The sequence below is a fragment of the Rhododendron vialii genome, chromosome 6a (genome assembly GCF_030253575.1).
Source record: "Rhododendron vialii isolate Sample 1 chromosome 6a, ASM3025357v1".
Lineage (NCBI taxonomy): Eukaryota > Viridiplantae > Streptophyta > Magnoliopsida > Ericales > Ericaceae > Rhododendron > Rhododendron vialii.
The window spans coordinates 32,818,992-32,845,507 of record NC_080562.1 but is presented as its reverse complement, the minus strand read 5'-3'; the positions used below and the strand labels follow the sequence as shown (position 1 = coordinate 32,845,507).

General features: G+C 38.1%; 3 protein-coding genes, 1 long non-coding RNA gene and 4 other non-coding genes across 8 annotated transcripts; 7 read left to right on the top strand and 1 right to left on the bottom strand.

Moving 5' to 3' along the window:
• The first annotated feature begins 795 nt into the window (after window positions 1–795).
• LOC131330641 (APO protein 4, mitochondrial) lies at window positions 796–6,189 on the top strand. The gene is made up of 2 exons (XM_058364291.1): window positions 796–1,124; window positions 4,689–6,189. The coding sequence occupies exons 1-2, from the start codon at window positions 874–876 to the stop codon at window positions 5,413–5,415; spliced, it is 978 nt and encodes a 325-aa protein (XP_058220274.1). The 5' UTR covers window positions 796–873; the 3' UTR covers window positions 5,416–6,189.
• Window positions 6,190–10,531: 4,342 nt separating this feature from the next.
• Window positions 10,532–11,296, bottom strand: LOC131330640 (polyubiquitin 8). The gene has a single exon (XM_058364290.1). The coding sequence runs from the start codon at window positions 11,294–11,296 to the stop codon at window positions 10,532–10,534; it is 765 nt and encodes a 254-aa protein (XP_058220273.1).
• A 984-nt stretch (window positions 11,297–12,280) lies between these two features.
• LOC131330639 (uncharacterized) lies at window positions 12,281–16,227 on the top strand. Its single transcript, XR_009201164.1, has 2 exons — window positions 12,281–14,399; window positions 14,518–16,227. It is a non-coding gene; the product is annotated as an uncharacterized LOC131330639 (long non-coding RNA).
• Window positions 12,640–12,738, top strand: LOC131331716 (small nucleolar RNA Z157/R69/R10). The gene has a single exon (XR_009201515.1). It is a non-coding gene; the product is annotated as a small nucleolar RNA Z157/R69/R10 (small nucleolar RNA).
• LOC131331587 (small nucleolar RNA R11/Z151) lies at window positions 12,862–12,950 on the top strand. Its single transcript, XR_009201402.1, has one exon. It is a non-coding gene; the product is annotated as a small nucleolar RNA R11/Z151 (small nucleolar RNA).
• LOC131331588 (small nucleolar RNA Z152/R70/R12) lies at window positions 13,051–13,160 on the top strand. The gene has a single exon (XR_009201403.1). It is a non-coding gene; the product is annotated as a small nucleolar RNA Z152/R70/R12 (small nucleolar RNA).
• Window positions 13,337–13,460, top strand: LOC131331666 (small nucleolar RNA snoR80). Its single transcript, XR_009201468.1, has one exon. It is a non-coding gene; the product is annotated as a small nucleolar RNA snoR80 (small nucleolar RNA).
• Window positions 16,228–17,556: 1,329 nt separating the features above from the next.
• On the top strand, window positions 17,557–26,168 carry LOC131330638 (zinc finger CCCH domain-containing protein 13). Its single transcript, XM_058364288.1, has 11 exons — window positions 17,557–17,991; window positions 20,328–20,438; window positions 21,287–21,320; window positions 22,830–22,971; window positions 23,100–23,156; window positions 23,742–23,839; window positions 24,020–24,091; window positions 24,231–24,442; window positions 24,598–24,770; window positions 25,457–25,669; window positions 25,851–26,168. The coding sequence occupies exons 1-11, from the start codon at window positions 17,865–17,867 to the stop codon at window positions 25,908–25,910; spliced, it is 1,299 nt and encodes a 432-aa protein (XP_058220271.1). The 5' UTR covers window positions 17,557–17,864; the 3' UTR covers window positions 25,911–26,168.
• Window positions 26,169–26,516: the final 348 nt, after the last annotated feature.

Here is a 26,516-nt window from a genome sequence, read left to right as displayed (position 1 = left end):
AAATCAGGACAGATTCTAGGTTTCTCAATTCAGCAGATTTCCAGAAAATCACCTCTTGTTCTTTCTGTGATTTTCAACTCTTAAACCCTTCCAAACTACTTCTAACTCACATCAAAACCTCACTAATCATGCTCAACCTCATAGATATAGAAGAGCTACTTCAAGAACATCAAATTCATGCATCAAAACAAGCTTTAAACTCATCAATTCAAGAGATTCAAGTGGTGTTCCTCCCCAAACCGAAATTCATCTAATATATGCAAGATTCATCAACTAAACATGAAATTCAACTACTAAAGCATGGAATTCAACATACAAAACATGAATTCAAGTAGGAAATGTAAGAATTACCAAGTTAAATCTTCAATTTCAAGCCATGCAAGGTTTTCCCTAATTTTTCCTCTCTCTCTTCTTCTTCTCTTAGTCGGTCTCTCTCTCTCCCTACGTTTGTGATATATGAATAAAAGAAGAAGAACGTAGAACCCTCTATTTTGTCTTACCAGGCTTAGGAAAAATTATTGAGTGTGTGTGTCATATGCCAATTTATGCTCCAATTTCATTTAGCTAGCAAATTAAGCCCAAAACACATCAAATAATTAACTTAAATTATAATTAAAGATTAGGGGTATTACAATTTCTGACGTGATATATGCATGTACTCCTCTTTCCATTTCCCGACGTGGGTCTCCGGTCTACCCGACAATTAAGCCCAGCCCAAAACCCTCTCTCTGGCCCAAGTACTAAACCCAGACCCAAACCAGGCCCACTTCCATTTCCCAATTAAACGACTACTGCTTCTTTCGTCTTCTTCAACGGTCCCTTGCTTCTCTCTCTCTCTCTCCAACGATTCGTCTGTGAATACCCACCCCAAAAATGGCTTTCTGTACCCGGAAAATTTCTCTTTTGGAAGGGTTAGTCAGATTTTCCAGATACTACAGTTCGAATAATCGGAAGATAGACTTGAAAAAGCTGAGGCCGATGATTCTGAAGAGGATCAAGGATAGGGCAAAGGACTACCCGGTGAAAGGCATGGTGCCCGTAGCCCAAGATGTGCTGAAGGCCAGAGCTCTCCTCATCCAAGGCGTCTCTACCCTTCTCCAAGTCATTCCTGTCTTGTCTTGCAAGTAATCTCTCTCTCTCTCTCTCTCTCTCTCTCTCTCTCTCTCTTCAATTGCGATGTGGGTTTTGGTCCTGAATTTTTTTTTTGTAATCGTGGGTTTGATTTCTGCATCGATTTTGTTTGTGGGTTTTGTCCCGAATTTTGTTATAATCGTGAGTTTGATTGTTGCATTGATTTTGGGTGTGGGTTGGGATAAGGATGGACCCATGATTTTAACCGAATGTGTGGACAATAAGAGGAATTAGTGACAAATATGTTGCCACTTGGGAGGTGAACCTACATAAATGAATGATCTTAGAAATAAATCCACAGTTGGTAGATGGTTGATTTCAGATTTCTTTTGCTTTTTACAGCTTTACATGGTGCTCTTCAGAAGCTGCTTGCCATTCTTGATGCCACTGTGTTTGGAAAATAAATAATAAAAAGGCAACTATTGTCTTTTAATAGTATCCTGGTTTCTGTTAAGTAGCCTGACCTCCCTTGACCATTTAGTTTGATACTGTTCTCTTGTCAAGGAATCGTGCTTCCTTAGTGTTTTTAAGTTCACTGTAATGTTTGCAAGTTGGATGTGTGATGGACACTGACAACTATATTTTCACTGGCTTTTACTGATTGCTATGGGGGTGTTTAATTTTCACACCATAAATATAAGATTAGAACTGCGTTAAAGATTGTTGGTGCAGAATCGAATTACCTCTGCTCTCCAACGGATAATAGGTTTGCGGCAAATGCCAGCAATCAAAACAAGTTCCATCTGACTTAAATCGTTTAGTTCTGTTGAGAATGACAGTTCATGTCAGTGTCTGGTTAATTTTCAAGCAGAAGAATTAAGGAAATTACAGTGTTGGGAGTTCAATACCCAGACGGGGGTACTGAGAACCTCAATCCCAGCACCATCAAAAAGCAGGCCTTGAAATTTGCCAATAGTTGAAACTGACATCCCTAGAATAACATTCCAAGGGTCTTTCCATCCAACTGAACCTGTGGGGGCGTAAACTTAGCTATTAAACATAATGCTTTGCTATATAAAGCTTTCGTCCCTTCTCATCTATGCATTAAATTCCAGGATTTGCTATGTGATGGTTTCCTTCACGAAAAAACTGTTGTAGAGTTTTGTCGGTAGATCACAAAGTCATGCATTGTATTCTTACCTTGCTTGTATGCAGGGGCAACGCTAGTTAAGAACTACTGGGGTCACATGAACCCACTGAATGAAAGTTTCCTTTCATTCCTTCTACTAATCAATCCTTTTCCAGAAAAGTTCCAATCACATGACACCACTGAAGATGAGGCTTGAACCCACAGTTAAAAACTTATTATTTGCTCATTACTTTTACTTATTTAAATTACTCTATTTACTGCATGGCCCCACTAGCATTTTGTCATCATTCCCTTAAAATATAATCTCTGCTTTGTCCTCCTACTCTTCATATGACTCACCATGATATATTAGCATGTTCCTTTAACCATTTTTATAGGCATTAATAAGAGAAAATTGAAGGATGATATTGGTTTTTCTATTTTCACTACTATTCATAATGAAGGTATGTGCAAAGCTTCCAAACTACAAAACTAGTTGTGGTCAATCAGTAAATCTTTTGTTCTATCTATATTGTGTTTGACCTGTATATCTTTTTGTTAAAAATCTGAGAAGCCTAAACTGTTTTGTTGAATTATAAATATGGAATGGACACCATGAGTTCTATTTTGTTACAAAGGTTTTATCCCAGTTCCTAGAGCCACCGCTGTTTGTTTGTCACTTATTGCAGCTGTACTGTGCTGGGGTGCTACTCTTTCCTGACACTTTTTAGGGGCTTGCATTCATATAAATTCAGACTTGTGAGTTTATATGCCTTATCCATCGTGGTTAAGCTTTAACTCAACCAATGTTTGGTCTAAATCTTTGGTGCATTATACATTTATACCTGCATGCCGAAATGGAAGAAAATAGCAACAGGATCATAACCTTTTAAAAACAGATGGAAAATGGACTGATGGAGCAACTAAAAAGCATCCCCTTCTAGCATGAAATAGCATAACCTAAAATATTTTAGTGCACATGGGTTTGCTGGAAATGGACTGATGGAGTGACTAAAAAGCATCCCCTTCTAGTTGAAATACTATACTTGAAATGTTTAGCGTGCATGCGTTTTCGGAAAAGGACTCGTGGAGTGACTGAAAAGCATCCACTTCTAGCTTGAAATGGCAAAACTTGAAATTTTAGTGTGCATGGGTTTGCTTCATTCAACACAACCATTTTTTTTTCATGTTATAACCAGTTAGGGGGTGTTTGGAAGCTGCATTTTCAGCTTCTCATTTTTTGGTTTTTACATTTTTGGTGTTTGGTTGCTGCTTTTTAAAATTTGTTTTGGAGAATATATTTGCTAGCTACTTTTCTCATTTTCCAGTTTTTACATTCCAAGTGTTTGGCAGCTTTTTTTAAAATGAGTTAAGCCAGAATGGCTTTGCCAATTTTTGGTTTAGAGAGCAAAAGTGAAAAAGAGGTCCGGAGGTGCTTTTCCCATTTTCTCATTTTACATGCAATTACGAAAATACCCTAATCTGAGTTACCTTAATTTCATTCTATACCTTCACCTTACTCTTGTCTCTATCCAAACCCTCCGTGTGTGTTTTTTGTTCACTGGTTGGTACTTGTAAATGGAGAAAAAGTTCTTTCCGGATAAACGGGGCAAGGGGCTGTCCGGACAGCCCCGTGTGGGCTCCCTTCGCGTATTTTTTTTAAAAATTCGAACCGTCCATTTTGTAGGACTCGCAAAATAATGTATCAACGCAAAAAATTAACTTGTCCGGACATCGATAGATATGTCAAAAGTTGAGTTTATATATTAAAAAATGTCCGGACAACCCCTTGTCTGGTTGATCCGGACAGAACTTATTCTAATAATAAAGTTTGTGTGGTTTTTTATTTTATTTATTATTTTAGCGATTCCTTAATTTAATCGTTCTCTTATTTCTATGAAACTTACGCGATAATATTTAATTTTTTTGTATTAGCAAATAAAAATTAAAGACTGCATAAATTTATTTTCCAAAAACTATATAAATATAAATATAAATATAAATTTGTAATTAACATTACTTATGACAATTTTATATATAATAATAAAGAACCAAGAGCAACATGGTAAAAAACCAACCCATAATTCATATGCATCATATATCTCCCAAACACTACTCATTTTATAAAATATATTCTGCACATATTCATCCAAACACTACAGATTTAAAATACATTCTGACCATAATTCAAAAAGCTGAAAAGGTAAAAAGCTGAAAATGAAAAGACAAAAAGTAGGCTTCCAAACACTCTACTAAATTCAAACTACATTCTGACCAAAAAGCCAAAAAATCAAAAAGCCAAAAAATTAAAAATGAAAAGCCAAAAAATAAGCTCCCAAACACCCCCTTAGTCTGATGTTTCTCTTTCATAATTTAGTCTCGATGGATGTTCGATTTATTTCTCTTGTTGCTTAGCTATTTGTTTGGAGTATAGAACCATGTTTTTTTGGGTGGAGGCTGTAGCTAATTTGATCTCCTTTATGTGCAGATTTTGTCCGGAGGTATATATAGGTGAGCAAGGCCATCTAATTCAAACTTGCTGTGGTTACAGGCATCATGGCAAGAACCAGGTGCATGAGTGGATCAATGGTAGACTGACTGACGTACTCGTCCCTGTAGAAACTTTTCACTTGGATAAAATGTTCCAAGGTGAAATCAAACACCACCAAAGGTTCGATTTTGAAAGGGTCCCAGCAGTTGTTGAGCTCTGTTGGCAAGCAGGAGCTGATCCAGAGGATGAGAGTCTTAATCCTGGCAGATGGAATTCAGAGGATAGTGTTGGAGTTGGGGTCATTGGTGCTGAGTCTTTGTCACCTGATGATCTTAGATTGATAGCTAGGGGAACTTTGAGGGCTTGGGAGATCCTCAGGTCCGGGGTGCAAAAGCTATTGATGGTTTATCCATCAAAGGTTTGTAAGCATTGTTCTGAAGTTCATGTAGGGCCATCCGGACACAGGGCTCGGCTCTGTGGAGTGTTTAAGTTTGAGAGTTGGCGTGGGGCCCACTTATGGAAGAAGGCAGAGGTGGATGATTTGGTGCCTCCGAAGGTTGCCTGGTACCGTCGGCCTCAGGATCCTCTGGTTCTTCTGGATGAAGGGAGGGAATTTTATGGGCATGCCCCAGCAGTGGTGGATTTGTGTGTGAAGGCTGGTACTATTGCTCCATCCAAATATTTCTGCATGATGAAGGTGCAGGGTTTATCAGCATCTGTTTGAGTGCAACCTTGTTGCTTTCGACTTTTGAGTAATACTTTTGGAGATAGATTCTCATTATGTTACGTATTCCATTTTGTGAGTCCACTTGGCCCCAACTTTGCCTCATCCCCCATGATCTGAACCGTTCTATCTGTGTAAGGCGAATGTGGTTCACTCGTAGGGCCACCAGTGTCCGACCAAATTCATTTTTTTCAAAAACGATGTACTCAGAAACTACAAAAATTGAATGGTTCAGATCATTGAGACAGGTCTGGAGTGAGGCCACAAAATGGAAAACTGGACTGTGAGTCCTTTATGGAGAGAACTCTGTTCCTAGTACTTTTGTAGTTGGGTTTGGCTTCAAGGTAGGCAACAGAAAATTAGAGAGTCCTCTCAACCCCTTCAAGCTGGAGTTTAATAAACTCACTGTTCATGAAGGCTGAAGGATAATTGGGTACATCTCAGTCGCCACTGACTGCTGCACTATCTTCGTGTTTTGTGAGAAAAAAAAACTCTAGATTTTCATTGGAAACTGAAGGGTTGGCTTCTTGTTTGAGGCTCTCGTTTATCGGGTTTGATGCCAGGTTCAAGCCTCACCACTACGAGCTCTTCCTTTCCCTTATTCGTCTCCTACAGTCCTACTGGTTGTTAATACAATGTAGATCTTTGGTTGTAAGTTTTGTCCTCTTTACGGTAGCTCTAAATGGAGAGACAATCCTGACTTTGTACACACAAACACACACACATTATATCTTAATCCATTGAATCTGGAACTCCTCTGCTCTTGTGCTGATTTGTGATAGTGCCAAAGTGCCATGTCTTCTGTATCATGGTTCCAACAGTCTTGGATTATTTGTTTCAGCTCATCAGCGCTAGCACAGTGTCGGTTTCTTTGACTTCGAGTTCCAGTTTGTATCCCATGGCCGATGCCAAGTCTGAAATGTTCAAGTTTGTGGTTAGTAGGCTGGACAATGAGATATACAGTTATCATCATATCTCTGAAACCGTAATGATCTCTATTCTATTACTCTTTCAGCTCTGATGTCCGAAACCTCAGAGTTTGCTTGAAAACTTCAACCCCGGTATAGTCCTTTTATCTTTCGAGCTCACGAAAGGTTTTGGAGGTAGAGATCGAAACGACTGGCCTCACTTCCGCGCCTAAAAGAACAAATATGAATCGAAATATGGAGCTCTCTCTCCTCTGCCTCTGAGGTAGAATGTTTATGAATATTTCACGTTTTAAAGGAAGATTATATGACGGAAAGATTTTGTAAAAATGTACTAGTATTTTCTCAATTTTGGTGCATTGTCCTGCGTTTCTCATGAGTCGTGTTGTACCCCCATTTGGTTGTCGGCAACGTTACATCAAAAATAGATTCTTAGGAAAAATGAAGTGAGTTGAAGTAAAAGAAAATGAAATTTGTTTTTCTTGACAAAGAATCTTCCAAGAAAACTAAAATTTCTTCCTTTTTGGCAGAATTTATTTTGTAAGAACATGTTTTCCAGTATGAAAACTTGAAGCTGTGGATTCCATAACTTTCTTGGTAACTGAACACACAGAATGTTACAGGAAAGTTGATTTTTCTATCATTTCTCATCATCATTTATATATGTGCAACTAAACGGGTCAAGGTGCTCTGATTCTGCTTGCAATTCTTATTCGAATTGGCAAGAGAAATGAAATTCTCACATTGCAGTTAGCTATGAAACGCAATTGAATGAATTTGAGCCCAAATTTCATGCATTCAACTCTGTTTTGGCTGCCTATTGGATTGCCATTTGACAAACCAAAGAATCAAATTTTTTTTACAAGCACCTAAGTTTTGCTTATAAATATACTGGGTAATGTCTGTATAACATAGGAATTCTTATTCTTGTTTTGTTGAGCCACCGTTAGGAGGTCGTTGTTCATTGGTTATTCTATCCCTGTGCGGGATTCTCCTCCCCTTCGCAAGACTTTCTCATCTCTTTGGGGGCTGTGTCGAGTGTTTGATGTGATGGCAGTCAGTTTTCAAAGTGGTAACAATTTTGAGGCGTATGATGTAGCCCAGAATGCAGTAGGGTGCGTGCGTACTTGTCTTGTATTCCCTCCATGATGTTCTACTGTTATCTTTTCCTATCAAATGTAACTATCCTAAACTTTGGCAAAAAAAACAAAAACAAAATTAGGACCACATAATTAATCTCCTTAAATTGCTTCCAAATCTACTGACCAATTCAACCCATGCATGAATTAGTCAAGTGGAAAATTCACCATCTCGATTACGAAAACACCGGATAACCCAATGAATTGCGACCACCTAATTAGTAAAACCTTAATTTGCTTATAAATCTACTGACCGATTCAAGCATGAATGTAATTAAGTGCTAAATACACTGTCTTAATTACACTGTAATTACCATACAGACAGGTCATCCGTAATCAATCGTAAATGAAGCGAATGGAGCAGTAGCTCAGTCTTTCGCCGAGGGAGAAAAAATAAAATCAACCGTGTATGAATGTAATCAAGTGCGATATGTCGTTATATCACCGTCTTAATTACCCCGTTAATACACGACACACAAACTAACCCACATTTAATTAAGGCTATGCACCTAATTAATCTCCTTAATTTGCTTCTAAATCTGCCGACCAATTCTGCCATGCTTGAATCTAGTCAAGTGCAAAATTTACCATAATCAGGAGACACCGAATCACCCAATGTAATTGCGACTACCTAATTAATAAATTTGCTTTTAAATCTACTTACCAATTCAACCATGCATGAACGTAATTAAGCGCTAAATACCCTGTCTTAATTACACCTGTAGTTACCATACATACAATTAAAGTGCTTAAAATGTAGGTGCAATTATGGTACCCTTTACTTCCGTCAGAGAGTATTGTCCCGTCACACCACACCACTATCTGTAGGGGACCCCACGAGAGAGTATTGCCCCGTCATACCACGTTATTATTTGTAAGAGACCCCACCGCATCCTATACATACAATTTCATGCATATAAAACTGCAAACCAACAACCGAGAATGCAGCCTACATGACTACCTTTCATGTTATTTAAAAATCTCTCTCTCTCTCTCTCTCTCTCTCTCTCTCTCTCTCTCTCTCTCTCGAAAAATACTTGTATTGTGAATAGACCTATTAACGGTAGAGGTGAAATATCATCTACTGTCTGGGTTATTTGGATCTCCCACTCTGGGTATTATTTCTTGAGATTCCGCATGGAAATGAAGGTGGTAGTCGAGATGCTGACCGGAACACTCTTCTTCGTTCAAGTGAGCGATAATGCAACGGTTGCAGATCTAAAGAGAGAGATTGGAGCCCAGGAAAATCTACCTCACGATCGGCTCATCTTGATCCTTGGCGGCGATCTCACCCGTTTGATGAACGAAAACGATATCTCTCTCGTTGATTATGGCATGCGAGACTGGTCTCATGTCTACCTCATTCTTGCTCCCCTGATCGGCGATGGGTCTTCGAACAATGTTCTTTCACCTTCCCTATTTGAAGAAAACAACTGGAGTACTGAAACAATCATCGTGTAACGCTAGCTGGTTTTGTTAGAGAGTCATGTGTTCTTTCTCTCTTTCTTTTCTCCATTCATTGAAACCATAAAGAAATCTATTATGAACACCATTTTTAATTAATTAAACCTGGGTTAAAATCAAATGGGCCCCACTTTACTTATGGTTAAAAATATTAATGGCAAAAAACTCTTGTTTGATTACTAATTAGGGTTACAGAAGCTTCAGGGAAGAAGAAAAAACGGCAATTGATGGGATCTGGGTCACCGGAAAACTCATTTCTTCAAGAAGGGAAAAAACAACGGATTTTTAATTCCAAAACTGGACTTAGAGAAAAGACGAGAAATATCTAGGCTATAAATCAGAGCGGCTTTTGTCTAGACATAAAAACAAAGTGACTTCCATAGCTATCCAATCAAAAATTTCTCGTTAAATTGCTGTCGGATCACTTTCATTTATGGAAAATACAGAGAAGATCGATTCTCCCCTCCCTCTCTCCTCATTTTTAAAGTAATGTATCCATATTAAAATGTAGCCACTTATATAAGATCAACTAGGAAAACTTCTTAAGATGGTAACTCATGACGCTATGTGTAGATTTCGTTTCTCGTTAGAGAATGCAATAATTTATTTTAAGTTAGGACTATATTACGTTCTAACGTGCCTTCTAAGCACGGAGATCTGCTAGTATAGTTTTATTTTTTTAGATTGGCAGATCCGCTGGTACAGTTAATCCCAAAAACACACACACTCTCAACTAAATTTAATCACCTCAAGATAAAAAAAAAATCCATGCGGTGGAAGTGAAAATTAGGACTAATCACGATTTCGTTGTTTTTAGATGGCTCTGGCCTTCTGTTTTCATGAAGAAAGACTTTTTGTTCATGCTCAATTATCAAAGACCTGTTCGTTTTCTTTCATGAAGATGTGATTTTTCCGGTGATCCGCTATTGCCGTATGTTCTTCTTCACCTGTGCAGTAAGCGCAGTGTGTTTATCAAAGTCCCAAATGGTTTGATGCAATGAGAGAAATTTATTCACGGCGGAGCCGGCTCCACGCAATCTCAACCCTCTAAAAGTGTTTCGGACAATCCGAATTAAAATCAATCTATTAACGATAATAGTTATTAAAAATAATCTATTACCGTCAATAGATTGTTTTTAATCCAGATTGTTCAGAACACTTTTGGACGACCGGGATTGAGTGCCATAAACTTTATTTACGGCTCCTCCGTGAATAAGATTTTCTCTTGATGCAATTAATACAACTTGCCATGATTTGATGTTGAAACAAAATTTAACTACGTACAGTATTATTCTTGTTTTTGAAGGATGCAATTAGATATCAATGATCACATCTTTATTTCTTGTAAAAAAAAAAAGAAGCTAAAGTTTACTACTACCAGTCTACCATGGAAGGAAAGAGATTCATATAATGTTTGGTCTCCTAGTTTTGTGTTGGTGACAAATTATAAAAATATCTTAATAAGGAGAGAATAGATATAGTCTAAAAAAACATGTCAAAAATAGAAAGAATTAAAGAAAAAAGTAGAGAAAAACATATTAAATGAAACTTCCTATATATGTATGTATACATGTCGACGCATCGATCTCAATATCCTTCGCGACTCACGGTCCCTTTGAAAACGTAAAGGCAATCCCCATTCTCGACACCATACGACCGGAGGCTACGATTGTCCCTCATGATCCTCTGTTTATGGATAAATATGTAATCATCCATAGGAAGTATCTTTCTAACCAACAATACTTGCCTCAGTTCATTAACCGTGCTCGAGTCCTTCATTTCCAAAGGAATGCTGGCTCCGTCAAGCAAACTCGAAGAAGTCTGCACCACCAAGCCTAGCCTTCTCGAAGGAGGATCCGCTACTAACCGACTCATCGGTTTAAGAAACACAGCGATTTCGGAGAATTCGCAAATGCCATACTCACTTAAGTTCCGGAAGTCTTCATCCATTGCTCTACCGGAAAAGGACAGAGCCATTCTTTTTATAGGGGTGCCATCGATTATGTGGATTTTCTCTTTCAAGCTCCGAACTGTTTCCGTGCGATGATCAACCTCTATGTTAATCTTTCTCGACGAAAACTCAAGGACAATGAGAATCTTACTACCGTTTTCCAAATGAGGTTGTGTGGTGCATTTCATTGCGAGATCGATCTTTGTGCCTTCGGTGACAATCGGATAATCTTCCAAGTCGAGTCCATCAAGCAACTCCCACCCGGATACAGTGAGAGTTTGCGAAGTCACCGGGACGCCTAATACCTGTTGTATTATCTGTTTGATTTCAAGAATTGTTTGTTGCAGACTCACCTCAATGGTGAATTCACTTGCTCCTCTTGCTACAAGGGTGACCCTCATTGTTTTTTGCAGGTGTTGCGTGAGCTCGACCAGTATGTACCTGGATCGAACTTCTGAAAGACTTAAAAACTAACTAGTGCTTGTTAAATCGCATGCAGGGGACACTAACTCTGAGCCTTTCTGGTCATGTGCAATTACCCATTGGATGAAGTTTTGAAGTAGTAAAAGTCATGCATAGAGAATGAATGAATATTACTATCACTCTAGGTGTGTGTGTCGTGTTCATTCTGAAAGCATTTTTTGCTTTATTGCATGAGTGCATGTGAAATTCTGTTCAAAACAAAATCACTACAAGATGATTCATGTAGCTTTAATATTATTTAGCAGAAACAAAATCACTACACACCTCCGCCCCTGCTTCCATCGTACTTTTCTTTATAGTGACTATCAAATTATGTTTCTTGAATCCCATATTGTTATGCCGCATTTAATAATCTATATAATATATAGCGGGTTTCACAAAGCTTGAATATTTATATGCTAACTAAATGGGGAGGGTCCCATTGATTTAAATTTGTTGATTCAGGTCCCACAAACATGCCCAATTTTGATAAGAAAGAGAGGCATTACAATATTGTAGATTTCACAATGCGTGAATATTTATATGCTAGTAATTAAATGCAATGAGAGAGGGGGTTTGTATTGGTAGGGGGAAAAAAACCTAGCAACTTTAGTCTGTGATCCTAAAACAAAATTTTCTGAAAAACCATTGTTGGCAAATTGTTCAAGGAGAACCCTTGTTCTGCTCTTCTCTTTTGCTGTAACCTACAAAGTATTGACACGTCTAAGTGGTTGCTATCTCCCTGTCAAATATAAGCACTCGTGAAGCTTCCGAGAATTGACTTGGTTTGATTTGACTTGGTTAAGGAAGAATATCTTCTTCCGTTACAACAAAACAACAAATTTATTCATATGCCTGATAATTTATTTTGAGGCCTATTATTTAGAGTAATTTACTCTAAAGAAGGATTAAAAAGGCGAATCGGGCCTCCATGACTCGAGTTAATTGGGCCAACTTTGGAGACCGGTTCCCAGCCCAGTAAAGTATGGCCCATAACTTCCCCGATAGATACACCGACTCGGGCAAATCCTAAACCAAACCCTAAATTCTGAAACCCTAGCAACTAATCGCATCAAGCCCTATATATATCTCTCACCTCTTTTCTCTCTGTCATCATCTCTTCCGCTAGATTCTGCCTCCTCTTATTACTTCACCTTCTTGTCCTCGGTCCATCGTATTGAGATTTCATCTTCTGATCAAGAAATCTGCTTTCAGGGTTTTTGTTATTTTTGTATGTTCTTCTTCATAAATATGTATGTATAGGTTTACGTATTGATGAATAGGGTGTGCGGTGATGAAGCAATTTATGTGGACTAGAGTTTCTGATCTGGGTCTGGATCCCAGAACCTGACGACTAACCCTTGGCTGTCTGAGCACTCTCTCTCTCTAAATCTTACTAGTAGCTGTTTTCCCTTTTTTCCTCCCCTATATCTATTTCGAATTCATGAACGTAGATATGGGTGTTTTCCGAAAACCCTCTGTTTGCAAATCTTTTCATTCAATGGGGCTTATGATGATAAATTCAATTATCTTAGCGGATTTCAGTGAGGTTATATTAATCAATGATCTGATTTGTTACACACACTGAAGCCTTGATTTTTTCCCCTTGTTATTTTTTTAATTTTTTGATTTATATTCATCTAGCTTATTATCGATTTTTATAAAAGGATTCGAAAATATGTGGAAGGAATTGTCTGCTGTGATGAGGCAAGGCACCAGATGGTGTTTATAGGGTAGTGGAAGAGGCAAACATTGCTCTCCGTGATCCCATTTTATAAACGACTTCTCCTTCCACTGAGCATCCCTTCCATTCCTATTTTCCCCAACTAATAAATTAGTTTTCAATTTTTAATATACTTCTATTGCAAATTTAGTTGTTTTCCATATCGGTATTTAATCTGTTTAGTGATACTTTTGTATAGGTGAATGGATTTTCTGTTCCTTTACGTATGTGAAAAGGGCAATTATTTGCGCCCATTACCAATTCTGGGGGATAATTTGTTCCTCTTGGTGTAATGGCTTGGGCGCGATATTCAGATTTGTGGCCATCCTGATTGATGGCTCCTTCAATGCCATTAGATCCCGGAAACACCACATAAATTTTTGCCTACGATTCTATCCTTCATGGTCTAAGATTATTGCCTTGAGAATTCTTTGAAGATCCCTGATTGTATACTTGGTTGGTCTCTTTGGTTTCTCGGAATGATCTCAGCACTCTAAGATGAACTGGCAATTGAAAATGATGTACCATAATCATCTGTGATGTGGAGAATGTCCAATAAAAATCTTGATATTGAGAATTGGAGAATTTGTTAACATGAATCAAGTACCCAAATCCTGGTCTGTAACCCGTCGAATGCAAATTCGGAAAAATGTTACAGTATCTGCTAAATATACGAATTCTGTTACACATAAGTTGACAAGAAATCTAGTTATGACCCTTGTGCTAATTGCATAGTTGCAATCTGGTAATTTATGATCAGTGGTGGACGCTTAACAGCTCCTGAGGAAAATGCAGATGGAGAAAACTGAAGCCTATTGAAATGGGTATTGATGCCTGAGTTGATTTACGAAAGCTAAATTCATCTGAAGTGCACCCATTTGATGTACCTGGCCTCTTATTGAAATGGGTGTTGAGATTTGAAATTGGAATTGATTCTTGTTCTATATGCAAAACAAAAGTCCTGATGACCCGATCTCAAGTAGCTATGATGGGGAATAGATACTAGTGTTGTTTGGTAGTTTGCCCAATGGGATTGTCAATTGCTGTTTGAACCGTTGCTGTGGTTTTGTCAAGCTCCAAAACCCTTCTCTTGAGTAGCACTTGACCCAGAACCAGAAAAGGATTTGTTCTACACATGCGTTGATTAATGGAACAACTCTGATTTGTTGAGTCTAAGCTTTGCCTGCCTGCCTGCCTGCCTTTTCCAAAACTTCTTATCTATTTGGCACTTGTCATTCACCACGACCCTAAAGCTGTGGAGTCGATGCTTTTTTGTCACAAATATGTTTAAATGCAGGAGAGAAAATGTTAATGACAGTGTAAGTAGACAAACCCACCTCCGAGTATGGTTTCAGTATTCTTCGCAAGGCTCCGGTTGCTTGTTGGATCCTGAGGAATGAGTTTACCCGTCTCACACTTGAACACCTTTAAATGCAGGAGTACGTTGGAATGCTTGTGTGTCACACCTTGTCACCTTGAGCACCTTCAAATAGAGGGATTACATTGGAATGCTTGAATGAATGATTCTACCATCCGGCAAATTTTGTCCAGCAGATGGCTCAACAACGCGTAAGGGTGTTGCTGAGACTTGATATACCACTTTGTCCTCCCTTGATTTTCAGTCCTCGTCAGTCGTCCCTTCACGATAATTGTACGAAAGGCCTTGAAGTGCAAGTGGCATGTATGGGCATATCGGACTTGGTCTAGGCTGAAGGATTCAAGGGATACAGTTAAAGGATCACTATGCTACAAGCTATAAACTTTTATGGAGTATTAAAAAAAGAGGGTTCATCATTTTATGAAGCATTTTGTTGGTCTCTGTATCAATTACTTGTTGTCGTCCGTAACTCATAAAGCCACTAGGAAAATTTGACATTGACTATACATGAGGCTCTTGTATATCAACTTCTCTATTAGACAGGTCCATTTGTTACTATCACAGTATCACAAGAGGATGTACCCAAAAAAAAAAAAGTTTCACAAGAGGAGGCTCACTTGGGATAGAAGTGTGTTGAAAACTTGAAGTATCATAAGTCGCAACCAATTGCATCAAGGCCTATAGACATTTTCACCCCCAATCGTTATGCTTTTGTATGTATAGTTTTGCATATTGTTCTACCTTTATTAGATTATCTCACGAAAGCTATATTCTCATGAAGTACACCACATTTGATGGGCATGCCTGCTCGAAGACTTTGCCGATGATGACAAGAAGTTCAATTTTGTTCCCATCTGCAGTGATCCTCGCAAAAACGGATGAGTGGCTTGTCTAAAGTAGCTCTTACGGGGAGTTGTTTACCAGGTAAGTCCAGCATTGAAGAACTGTGGTGCTATCAACCATAGATGTCAAGCTATGTAGCGGTAAAACTGGACAGTCCAAGGAGTTTTGCTTGAGGGCTTGCTGAATGGCATTTTTAACTGGTTGACCTGTGATGTGGCTTTGTCAAGTTCCGAACATTGATTTTATTGACTAGCAGCCAGAGCCCAGAAAGGGAATTCTTTTACAATTGTGTTGGATTAGAGGAACAAACCTGTTGTGAGTCACGCTTGCCTGCCTTTTCCCAAAATTCAGCGCAAGATATAACTTATCAGGAGCTGAAAGCTATGCAATTGGTATATCCGTTGTTAAAGTTATGACAGTGAAATGAGACCGACCCACCTCCCAAATGTTCTCGAGAGTGTACTCTTCGAGTGGCTACATGTTGCTTGCTAGTCTCCTCGAACATGGTCTGATCCTAAGGAAGGATGCTTACATTGGAATCCTTGAGGAAACGATTAAGCCGTCGTCCAACAAATGGCTCAACAACGCAGAAGGCTATTGGATGAGAGTTGGTGTGCCAACTATTTGACTTCCCTAGATTTCCAGTCCTCATTCCTTCATGAAAATTTCGTGAAAGGCCTCTGAAACACTAGTGGCATGTGCTGGGCATATCGGATTTGCATGTATGCTCAATAATTCAGGGGATGCGGTACGGATTACGAAACTATAGACCAAAATTGTCTTGAAAAACAGAAAAGTTAATTTTTGGAAGCATTTTGTTGGTCTGTCTAGTTCTCTGTATCAACTACCTGTAGTGATATGTATTCTTTAGCCACTAGGAAAAATCGATCTTGACATTATCTGCAGCTCTCGTGTATCAACTTGGCCATCTAGAGCGCAAAATGGATTGTACAAAAAGGGAACAAAAAAAGTATATCACAAGAGGAGGTTCACTTTGTGATAAAAAGTGTATTTGAAAGTGTTCTCAGAATTCGCAATAGATGATTTTATTCACCGTGTTGTGTTTCACATGACCCGTGCTTGTCAAAATTTAAGAAAAAGCCTCGTTGAAAACGAAGTAGAAAATGAAAAAGAGAAAGCCATTAAAGAGAATTCATGTTAAAAATTTGAATGGATTATTGTTCCGTTAGAGCTAAGATGAAGAAAACCAATGAGAAAGAAAATGTAATTAGAAGCCAACATATTTAAGCAGAAGTTGTCACTCCATTTTACAGATACCATCGATTGTGGAATCTGGATTAAAAATCCCAATCGTAAACGTGGTCTTGAGGTATGATTTTTTATATATTTTTTGGCATAATTTTTATATCTTTGGAATTTTTTTGATAAATTGTTGTCATTTAGGGCTCTATGCACACATGAAAGTATATATTTTTTGTAAATGATATAATTTTATAATATTTTATTTTCATTGTTTGAACTGAGAAAAAAAAAAACAAGAAAGTAACAAAACAAAAATTTATTGAGCAGAGTAATTCTTAACACCCATGCACATGAGTAAAGTTCGATTCCCGTAAGCACGAGTTAGTTGAAATAGTGTGGATCTCACCACAAAAATAATTTTATGTTTACCAAAAAATGTATTATAGGGGTGAGACCTATACCATTTCAACCAATAAAAGAGAAGATAATATTTAACCCTCTTTTAAGGAGGGTGAACAAAATTGCACTCCCGTAAGGACTCATCCTTCCCTATGATAGAGCATATTATGTTTAACGAAAGGAAAAAAAGGGAGTAATTCTTAAGGGTCCGTTTGAATATGGTAGAAAGTGACAGAAAATGAAAGAAAAAGAAAATAATTATTCCTACATTTTGATGGTGTTTGATTAGCATGAAAATCCAAAAAAAGTGTAAGAAAGTGAATTTTCTTGTACAACTCATTAAAGCATGAGTACATAGCTCATAAAGTTGCCACATTTTATGACAGATTCAATTATGTCCATAACTTTTTATTTTCTATCATAATCCATTATGTATGCTAAGGGTAAGTTGGTAATTTTCTTTTTCTTGCAAGATTCTTATAAAAAAAAAATTCATTTCAACCAAACAAATGTATGCAAATAAAATTCTTTTCACTTTCTTTTATTTTATTCTATTTTCTCTCATTTTTACTTCCCAACATAATTTTCTTTTCTTTCTAGTCAAAAGGACCCAACACTTTCTTATCTTGATTTTCCTTCCTTCCTTCCTTTCCACGACTTCTTCCAAACAAACAAGCCGGCAACTCGTATTCCATTCGAAAGCCGGGTTTACTTTCGTTCTATCCCTCTTGTAATTAGGGTTTCTTCTGCGCTCGTAATTCAGGCATATATCGGACGAACTGCTCGATCATCTTCGTCACTCGAACTCGTATTCTAGGGCTCGTTTCGATCAAAGGACTGCTCTCTCACAGTAGCGTTACGAACGAGGTGTTGATTCCTTATTCTCGGCGCTATTTCACCCTCTCTCTCTCTCTCTCTGATTATTTAAGGTCGTCCGCGATTATATACATACACAGCGACGATGGTGGAGCGAAAGCTATTCAAGACGAAGCTATGCGTGCTGTATCAGAAAGGTCATTGTCATCGCCAGACCTGCTCCTTTGCTCATGGAGATGCTGAGCTTCGGCGCTTTTCCGGTTCCTTTAATGGTAATTTCGATGCGATTAATCTGTTTTCTTTATGGTTAGTGTCCAGTTTCGCTTATTCAATTGAGTTCTCTGCGTAGAGCATGTTTTCTGAGGTCAAAATGGCACGAATTTTCATAGGAAGCAAAGAAAATAGGACAGAGGGAGGGAGTATTAGATTAATGAATCCCATTTTCGTTACTGGCTATGTTCGACCCTGTTTATTTCCTTCAACATTATTCATATGTATGTATGTATGTATGTATGCATAGGTGTACTTGTTCTGACACACGCTATGGAAGCTGATATTGTGATAGAAAAGACTTGGGAAATCAAAGAATCGTATTCACTGCTTTATCTTCGTTGCATGTATTTAGAATTATCTGGTTTCACTTCCAATTTACCATTCTTTATCTCTGTAGTTTAATTTCTTATTGAGTATGAATAAGATAAGGTGTTTCTGTTTCCTCTTGATTCAGTCTGACAATTTTAAGGTTTGCCAAAAATTTCCAAAGATTGCTTGAACGGTACTTTGAGACAGATATGTAATCAAAGAAGTAATGCATATCCTACAATGCACGGCAACACTTAATGTAGCTGATTGATAGCTAAATGGATTCTCTAGAATACCATTAAACCTCTAGAGGTCGCTAATGCAGATGGACGTACTGTTGATTTGTTTGGTTAAGTGGCCCCCTTAGGTTTATCCTATCATGTATTACTGGTTCTACCGTTTATGCCTACATCCCATGTTCTTTGTTTTTGGATTTAAGAATTTTGATATAGTATTCGATGTGTTGATCAACGTCTAATCCTTTTAGAATCATATTCGCTACCTTATCTTTCTTTTTTGTATTTTATGTTTATGGGAGTTCGCTTTTGGTTTACCATTTTCTTATCTCTCTAATTTAGTTTCTTCGTGGGGATGAATAACATATTCTTATTCCCTGGCGATTCAGTCCACAATTGAAAGGTTGCCAAATTGTCCTTATCTCTCTAATTTAGTTTCTTCGTGGGGATGAATAACATAATCTTATTCCCTGTCGATTCAGTCCACAATTGAAAGGTTGCCAAATTGTCCCAATATTGCTAGAAAGTTAATGAATGTGGAAATTACAAGAGTGAGAAGCTGAAGTCGAGCATTTACATGAGCTTTGATCTATTCTCCCGGACTCCCAGTGTGAATAAAATAGTCGACCTCCTTCCCCAAATCTTCAAACCAATGTTTTCTTTTTTGGATAGACTGTAATTCTCTAAGCTATATTAAATGGATCAGCTGCATGAATCGTTTCTTCGCCATTCTGCAATGTCAAGGGCTATGTTTACATATTTCAAACCCGTCATTCAGTCTTTCAGGTTGGCCGCAGGAGGCGCACTGGTCTTGTATTAACCTTTTCATTTTACCTTCCGTGGTCTTGGCTTCCACCCATTAGTAATTCTAATGTTTATTTTATTTAATCTACCTTTAGTTCTGCATATGTGATAAGTCGTGTAAAGGTGCCACCCAAATGTGTGGATTATCACGAAATATGTGTGGGAAGAACTCTATTATTTATGGTTGGTATTCAACGGGTTGGGCATGCCATTAATCAGTAGAAGGTCATGTTGACTGACAGTTTTAGTAATTTCTCATCAGATTATGCTGGTTGGGTTTATCTTAATGCTGCTTGTTCCTCATGGTATTATTTCTGAGGAAACTTCTAATTGGTCTATCCTATGCATCTAAGAAACAGCAGTTTTGTACGAAGGATCAGAATTAGATGTTTGTGGAATATAATCTGTTCCAAATCTATATATCAGAAGCTGTTCGGTGGAACATCCAATTATTTTTCTCTACCAACTTCTGCGGTTTATATTGGTGGAGCATTTGGTATATTCTCCATTCTTCATCTGTGACTTCTTCTTTAATGACATTGCAATTGGATCTCTTGGATGGGGGATGTGCTCAAAGAAAGGCCAATTCATTGCCTGTGTGGTCGATTATTTTATATCTTGATGTGGCACTTGGATCCAATCTGTACCATACAGTTTGCATGTTCTTTGCTACCTATTGATCAAGAAGAAAGGAAAATCTACTATATCAGTTGGTTCTACCTATGACATTCAAGTGGTTTTCTCCACTGGTGTAAGCTCAATCACTGGTATAGCTATATCTAACTATTGTATGAGAGCGCTAATTTCCATGGCCCCTTTGGAACTGGCAAGAAGGCAATTTATATGTTCTTTATTATGTTACTCATGTTGTACAATGTAATGGTAAGCCAAGCTTCATTACCAGCGATGGGCTCTCTGCTTACTTTTCGCTTTGAAATTAATTAATCAGTCTGTTGACCATACTAGAAATGCTTCTCTTATTTCAGGTAGACGTGACTATCGAGGCAATGACTTCAGAAATAGGCTCGACCGAAGGCATTCTCCACGGCGGAGGTATTCCCCTGGTCGAGATGCAGGAGGTCGACATACACTACGCGGTAGAATTTTCATCCTGATGATTCGGGAAATTCCTCTCTAGCTGTGTTACAAGTGTCATTATTTTCTAGTTTGAGTTCTTGATTGATATTCTATGGGTGAGAGTGGGTTTTTTTTCATTGCTGTGGGAATATACTGGCTCTTGACCTTTCAGTTTATATCTTATACTCATTATGGTCATGGATGGTTGCCATTCAATACACACACACACACACACACACACACACACACACAACTTCAAGTAAGGGCGCCCTTACCGTGTTAAGGACGTCCCGTTCCCGACCAATTTGCGATGATCCGAGTCGCTCAATATGTTCAGAACGTGATTTTAAGGGTACCTTGAAAAAAAAAAGACCGGAAAGGGCTTAATCCGAGCAGTTTTTGTTTATATTTTATCGAACGGTTCAAATAAAAACTGCTCAAATGAAGCCCGTCCCGGTTATTTTTTTTGCTGATTTCTCGCTGGTACCCTTAAAATCACGTTCTGAACACATTGAGCGGCTCGGATCATCGAAATTTGATCGGGAAAGATGAGAAAAAGGGACGTCAGCATTTTATTTAAAATGAGGACGCCCTTACCTGAAGGGGACTATATATAAAATGAGGACGCCCTTACCTGAAGGGGACTATATATACATACATACATACATACATACATATATATACATACATACATACATACATATACATACATACATACATACATACATACATATGTATATATATATATGTATATATATATATATGTATATATATATATATGGTCATGGATGGTTGTGGCGCTCTATTTTGCATTTCCTGTTACTGATTATTCTTCCTCTCAATGTGTTTGTTTTGGTTTTGTCTGTAGGATACAGTCGCAGCAGTTCTCCTGGGAAAAGGAGGTAACTTGAATAGATTTAACTTGGATTTTAATTTCTTCTGTATTGCTATGTCAATTATTCCGTGCCAATTTGGTTACAACACAGTTGCACTCATTGTAGAGGGAGAGAGTGTGATAATGTACACTGAGAGTATCAAATCTCATGTAAAACCTTTATATTTCAAATAATGACACAGTAAAATCTAAAACCAAAAGTTATGGAGGGAAACACAAATCTTAAAGAGAAACTTTTCTCACCTTTTTGCATTGTAGTAGCAGTTGAATTTCTATCCCGTATTTCCGGTTTCATTGTTGTTCCCTTCTCAAGAAAGTAGATCAACAATTTTACATATTTCCCGAATTTGGCATCCATGAAAACAGTTTTTTTTTTGGCAATATTGTGTACATTGGGATACAACCAGATGAACTAAGAGCTACATGTAATGAAAACAGCTTACTCTTCTTCACTTAGCAATACCAATTTTGAGGTTATTCTTTTGGTGCTGGATTGATTTGAAATCTGAGCTGGCTTCTGCCTGGGGCATCGTTACGTTCGACTACTATTATCCTGGTTTACAATGGTACAACTGGCTTTGCGTACCCGTTGCCATCTTTTATAACTTCGGGAGGCTTGAATGTGTGTTACTGTTGTTTGAACCTTCATATATATGATTTAAGACATGTCATGCTACCAAGGACATCAGAAACTTACACTGATTTCGGCCGTAACATCTCATTTGGAGTGGGTCCTTCTTTCATATGTGTATTTGACATGTCATGCTACTGAGAACATTGGAGACTGACATTGATTTTAAGTCTAACTAATAATTTGGATTGTCCCGCTTCTTGGCTTCATAACACAAAGTAGACCCTCGAAGTAAACTACAGCAATTTCACAGTGAAGGGCTTGCTACGTCTATATCCAACAGAGGGCATGTAGCCACTCTTGTTGATTGTTTTCAAGTTCTAAGAAGAAGGTGTTGCGCACTGCCCTTCGGTTTAATATCTGATTTTTGCATAGTTGATATTTCTGCGAGGACCATAAATGTTTCCCTTTGAACGTGTACACTTCTTGTTATCACTTATCACTAGTTGACGGAGGCAGTATTTCTTCTCATAGAGATTTTGTATTATCATTTATTCTTGATTCTCTATTGTTCTTGATTTTGTTTTCTCAATGGAGATGATAGCGACAGAGATTTTGAAAACATAGTTTTCTATTTCCTCCATTTTTCTTATGATCTTGGATGGTGGATAACTTCATGAGATTGGGAAAGTTTCTCAAAATAATTTCCCCGATGTTCATCTGCATGTACGGGTTTTGGTGTTTTCATCTTGTCAAATGTGAGTACATACGACAGTTGTCATTAGACACAACAAAAATGATCAATTTCTATTCAGTAAGCTAGGTATCGAGACTTATTCGATAAGCTAGAACTAGTAGTAGGTAACTACTGCTTATATCATTATGTTGCTGTCCTGTCCTTGTAAATCAACATGAGTTGAAATTGTCATGTATTGTTTATGCCAGTGAGAAAAAGCGTCGAAATAGACAGCAGCTGGATGGTCAAAGTGATTTTTCTGGAAGTGGGAAAATTTCAGATGGGACTGAAGATCATATTCAAGACAGAAAGCTGACACCCTCTGATTCCAAAGGTGTACTTAGGGAGCAGGTATGGTTTGAAGAATTTGGTTCACTGGAGTGGAACAGTAAATATTTGGTCTGAATTTGCTGATGATAGTGCTCCCAATTCTCTTTTATCAGGACTTGATTTTGTTTCTTCTTTTGATCTATGAGCAGTTAAGACAAGTGCAGTCAGACATCAACATGCTGAGTAGTCACAAATCTGAACTTCAGGTTCGTGTATTCTGTTTGCAGTTTGAAACATTGTACAAGCGTGCAGGGTTTGCTATCTAGATTTTTCAAAATGGAATATTTGCGAATGAGTTGTGTTTCAGCGTAGTTTCATTCCTTCAAAAATCAATTATACGGAATGAAAGGGGTTGTGCAAAAATATATATAAAAAAAAAAGACTTATGAAGCACAATAAAAGAAAACCTTCCTCTCTGGTTTGATGAAGGGAAGATAAGGAAGTGTAGGTAGGAGAGAAGGGAAAGAAAGGGGAAGGGAAGGGTTGCTCTTGCTTTTGGTTGGATATAGAAAAGGAAAAAAATGTAAGAGAAGGGACTAAAGCTGTCTAAGCCCCTCTTTTCCTTTTCAGCTATGTGTAGTTCGATTCAAAGAAAAGCAAGAATTCTGGGCTTAGGTTTTGTAACTATTACTTTGTTTTTAACCACCTCTTTTTTGAAGCCACACAGTTCTTGTAACATTTGTTGGTTCTTTTCTTTCCCTTTCAGTAAGAGACCCTCTATTTTCTTAGATTCTTTGTTATTTTATTTCAAGGTTTAGTATCTTATTATATGATTTTGGGGTTGTTGGAAGACATACTTGGAAGAGAGGGTCCAAGAAGTAGATTGTCTTACTTCAAGAATCCAGGAGCTAGAGATGCAATTGGGCCAAGAGAAAGAGGAATGCAAAAGGTACCAGCAAATATCATTTGTAGTAAATAGAAGAAAAAATCCTTCTGGATAACATATATAACTTGATTTCAGTTCATGTCATCTGCTAACAGGCGTTTCTTCTGAAGTGTTCTTTGGTGATGAAAGATTCCTCTTTGTTTTTTCTTGACATCTTTTGTCTTTTTTTTCCCTGGGATGTAGGATTACTTCAACAATTAGGAAGTTCGTTAAAGCGCATAATAAGTACAAAGGCTTACAAGATCAAGTAAAGAGGCAAGCCTCAACATTTTTTTTCCTTTTTTATTTCTTGCCTCTGTTCTCTTCTGCATGCTTAGTTGTATTTATCATTTGTCAGATAAATTAAATTGGGTTCAATGTATCTTGTAATATGATTACTAACTGAAATGTGAAGGTCGCATGACCGACTTCAAAAGCTGGGGGAAGAGCTGGCCTCAAATGCTACTAGGCTTGTCAATGAGGAAGATTCAGGCATCAACATTTTAAGTGAAGGAGATATTACTGGTAATCTAAAGTTGAGCCCTCTGAATGAGCTGCAAAAGATTGCTTCTCCTAACAAGAAAAGGTTACGAGTGAATGTGGAAACTGCCGAGGAGTTGAAATCTGGTAATCTCCTGTAACATTGCAACTGCGTATCCTTTTACGCTTTATATCATGCTATGCGAAGGCATTCAGGCTTCAAGCTTGTGCTTGTGTTTGTTGTCCTGATATTTTTCTTCTTACACCCGCAAATCTGATGAAAGGAGAAGGAACTTTGACAGGAGTGGCAAGATCAGTGAAGCATTCCCGGTGGAATGAGCAACATGCTCAATTTAACAATACGAGGGATGGGGAGGTAGATTATAATGGAACCGGTGATCATAGGACTGTCGCCAATGAAGCCATTCCTAAACGAGGGAAGATTGTTTTTGCGAATGTTCCCTCTGCAGAAAAGGTACATGTTTTTTTGGTCTTGGTATGCATTTCTGTTGCTTGTCATACGAAAATTGAAAAAGGAAGGAGAACCTATATGAACACAAAGAAAGGGAGGGGAAGTATATGTTGTGGGGACACCCAATCTTGTTTCCTTCCGAATAACCACCTTATTACCGTGAGATGGTATTCATTACACGAAGTGCCCTCGGTTCTGTACTTTGTAATCAGATAAGGTGTCTAACATAGCTAGAACCCTCAATCCCAAACTGATTATTCTTGTCCAATGGATATGATGGTTTTCATCAAACCTTCTTTTTGGCACTTAGCAACTGCAGATCCGCTAGAATAATACAAAGTAGAGAGCCCCTGATTCTGTTTGCTCTGAAATTGCTACTTCAGAGAATTTTTGGTTGGCAGCATGGTAAGGGGTCACAATGTCATTGTAGCCAAGTGTTTCACTATTGCACCAAGTATTAAGCATACTGCATACAAAGTACAGAACTTAGGTCAGTGGTGTCTGGAGGATTTTTCTAGGTCCTTCCTATAAATACTGATCCCTTTTCAAGGTCCTTTCTAATGTATGAGGTTTTTAAGTCGCTGAAAACATAGTTTACATGATTACCAAATTGGAGAACTGCTCTCTCTCTGTGAGCAAGTGAAGTCCATATATGTATAGACTCCGATGTTTGCCTTATAAATGTGCAGTCCAAGGGTTCTGAACAGGGCTTGGTGCCGCCAACCGGCATGGCTGCTCATGCAGTTGATGAAGGTCTCGAAACGATGGAAGTGGAGGGCGATCTTGACGTTTTTGAAACAGCTTCGACAGCAGTTGAGAAAGGAGCTACATATGGGGTGCCAGGCTTGCCATTTCCTCTGCCGCCACCGCCTCCTCCACTCTCTCACCATGCATATTCAAAGGTTACCTTTCTTATTTTTTAGCATATGACACCCGCATCTGCGTTGCTGCTAGCAAGTTTTAGTTCTCAGAATAGCATCTGCTTCTGTTAACAATATTAAGTATGCTAGTTTTGGATTCAAACTGCTATTTGTGGTGCTTGTTTAGTTGTTATCTGAGATGAACTATTTGTTTTGCTTGCAGTACAAGGACGAGGATTTGAAGGCCCTTGAGGAGGAGATGGTAGAAGTGGACGTTGTTTAATGTTTTTCACCATCATGAATGTCTTCGTTTCGCAGTTCCTAAAACTCTAGCCTTCTTTGATAATCATGTAGGTTGGGAGGACTGGTGTTTTCAGGTGTAATTAACATTCCTCAAATTTTTTTTTCTTTTTTCTTTTTGTTTATGTAGAATGCTTGGAATTCGGAGAAAGTTGAGAGTTTTTTTGTGTGCTGAAAGCTTGTAATGAATGGAAAAACCTCAAAACGAGGGAATTTTGAATAGGAAGTAGATTGATGCCTATTTCCCCTTTTATTCTTTTGTCTGCGGATGTGCATTTTCGTAGGGGGGGCACTTGAGAGTAATGCTGGCATGAACTTGGTAACTGTCTTTTTTTTTTTGAACGGAGATCATTCTTACTTTGACACTGATGTCTTGGCATGTCTTGAAGGGCTCACTAAGAAGGGTGAGAGGTTCTGCAATTCATGGAAACAGATGAACTTATATGGTATCTGGCTTTTCATTTTCTGCAATTCATGCTTTCAAATTGTGGTGGTTTGCTCAATTTTTTCACGTTTATGGAACAGAGATTACGGTGTATTTTGGAACTCCTAATTTTGTATTTGGCAAGGGAAGAAAAAAGAAAGCAAT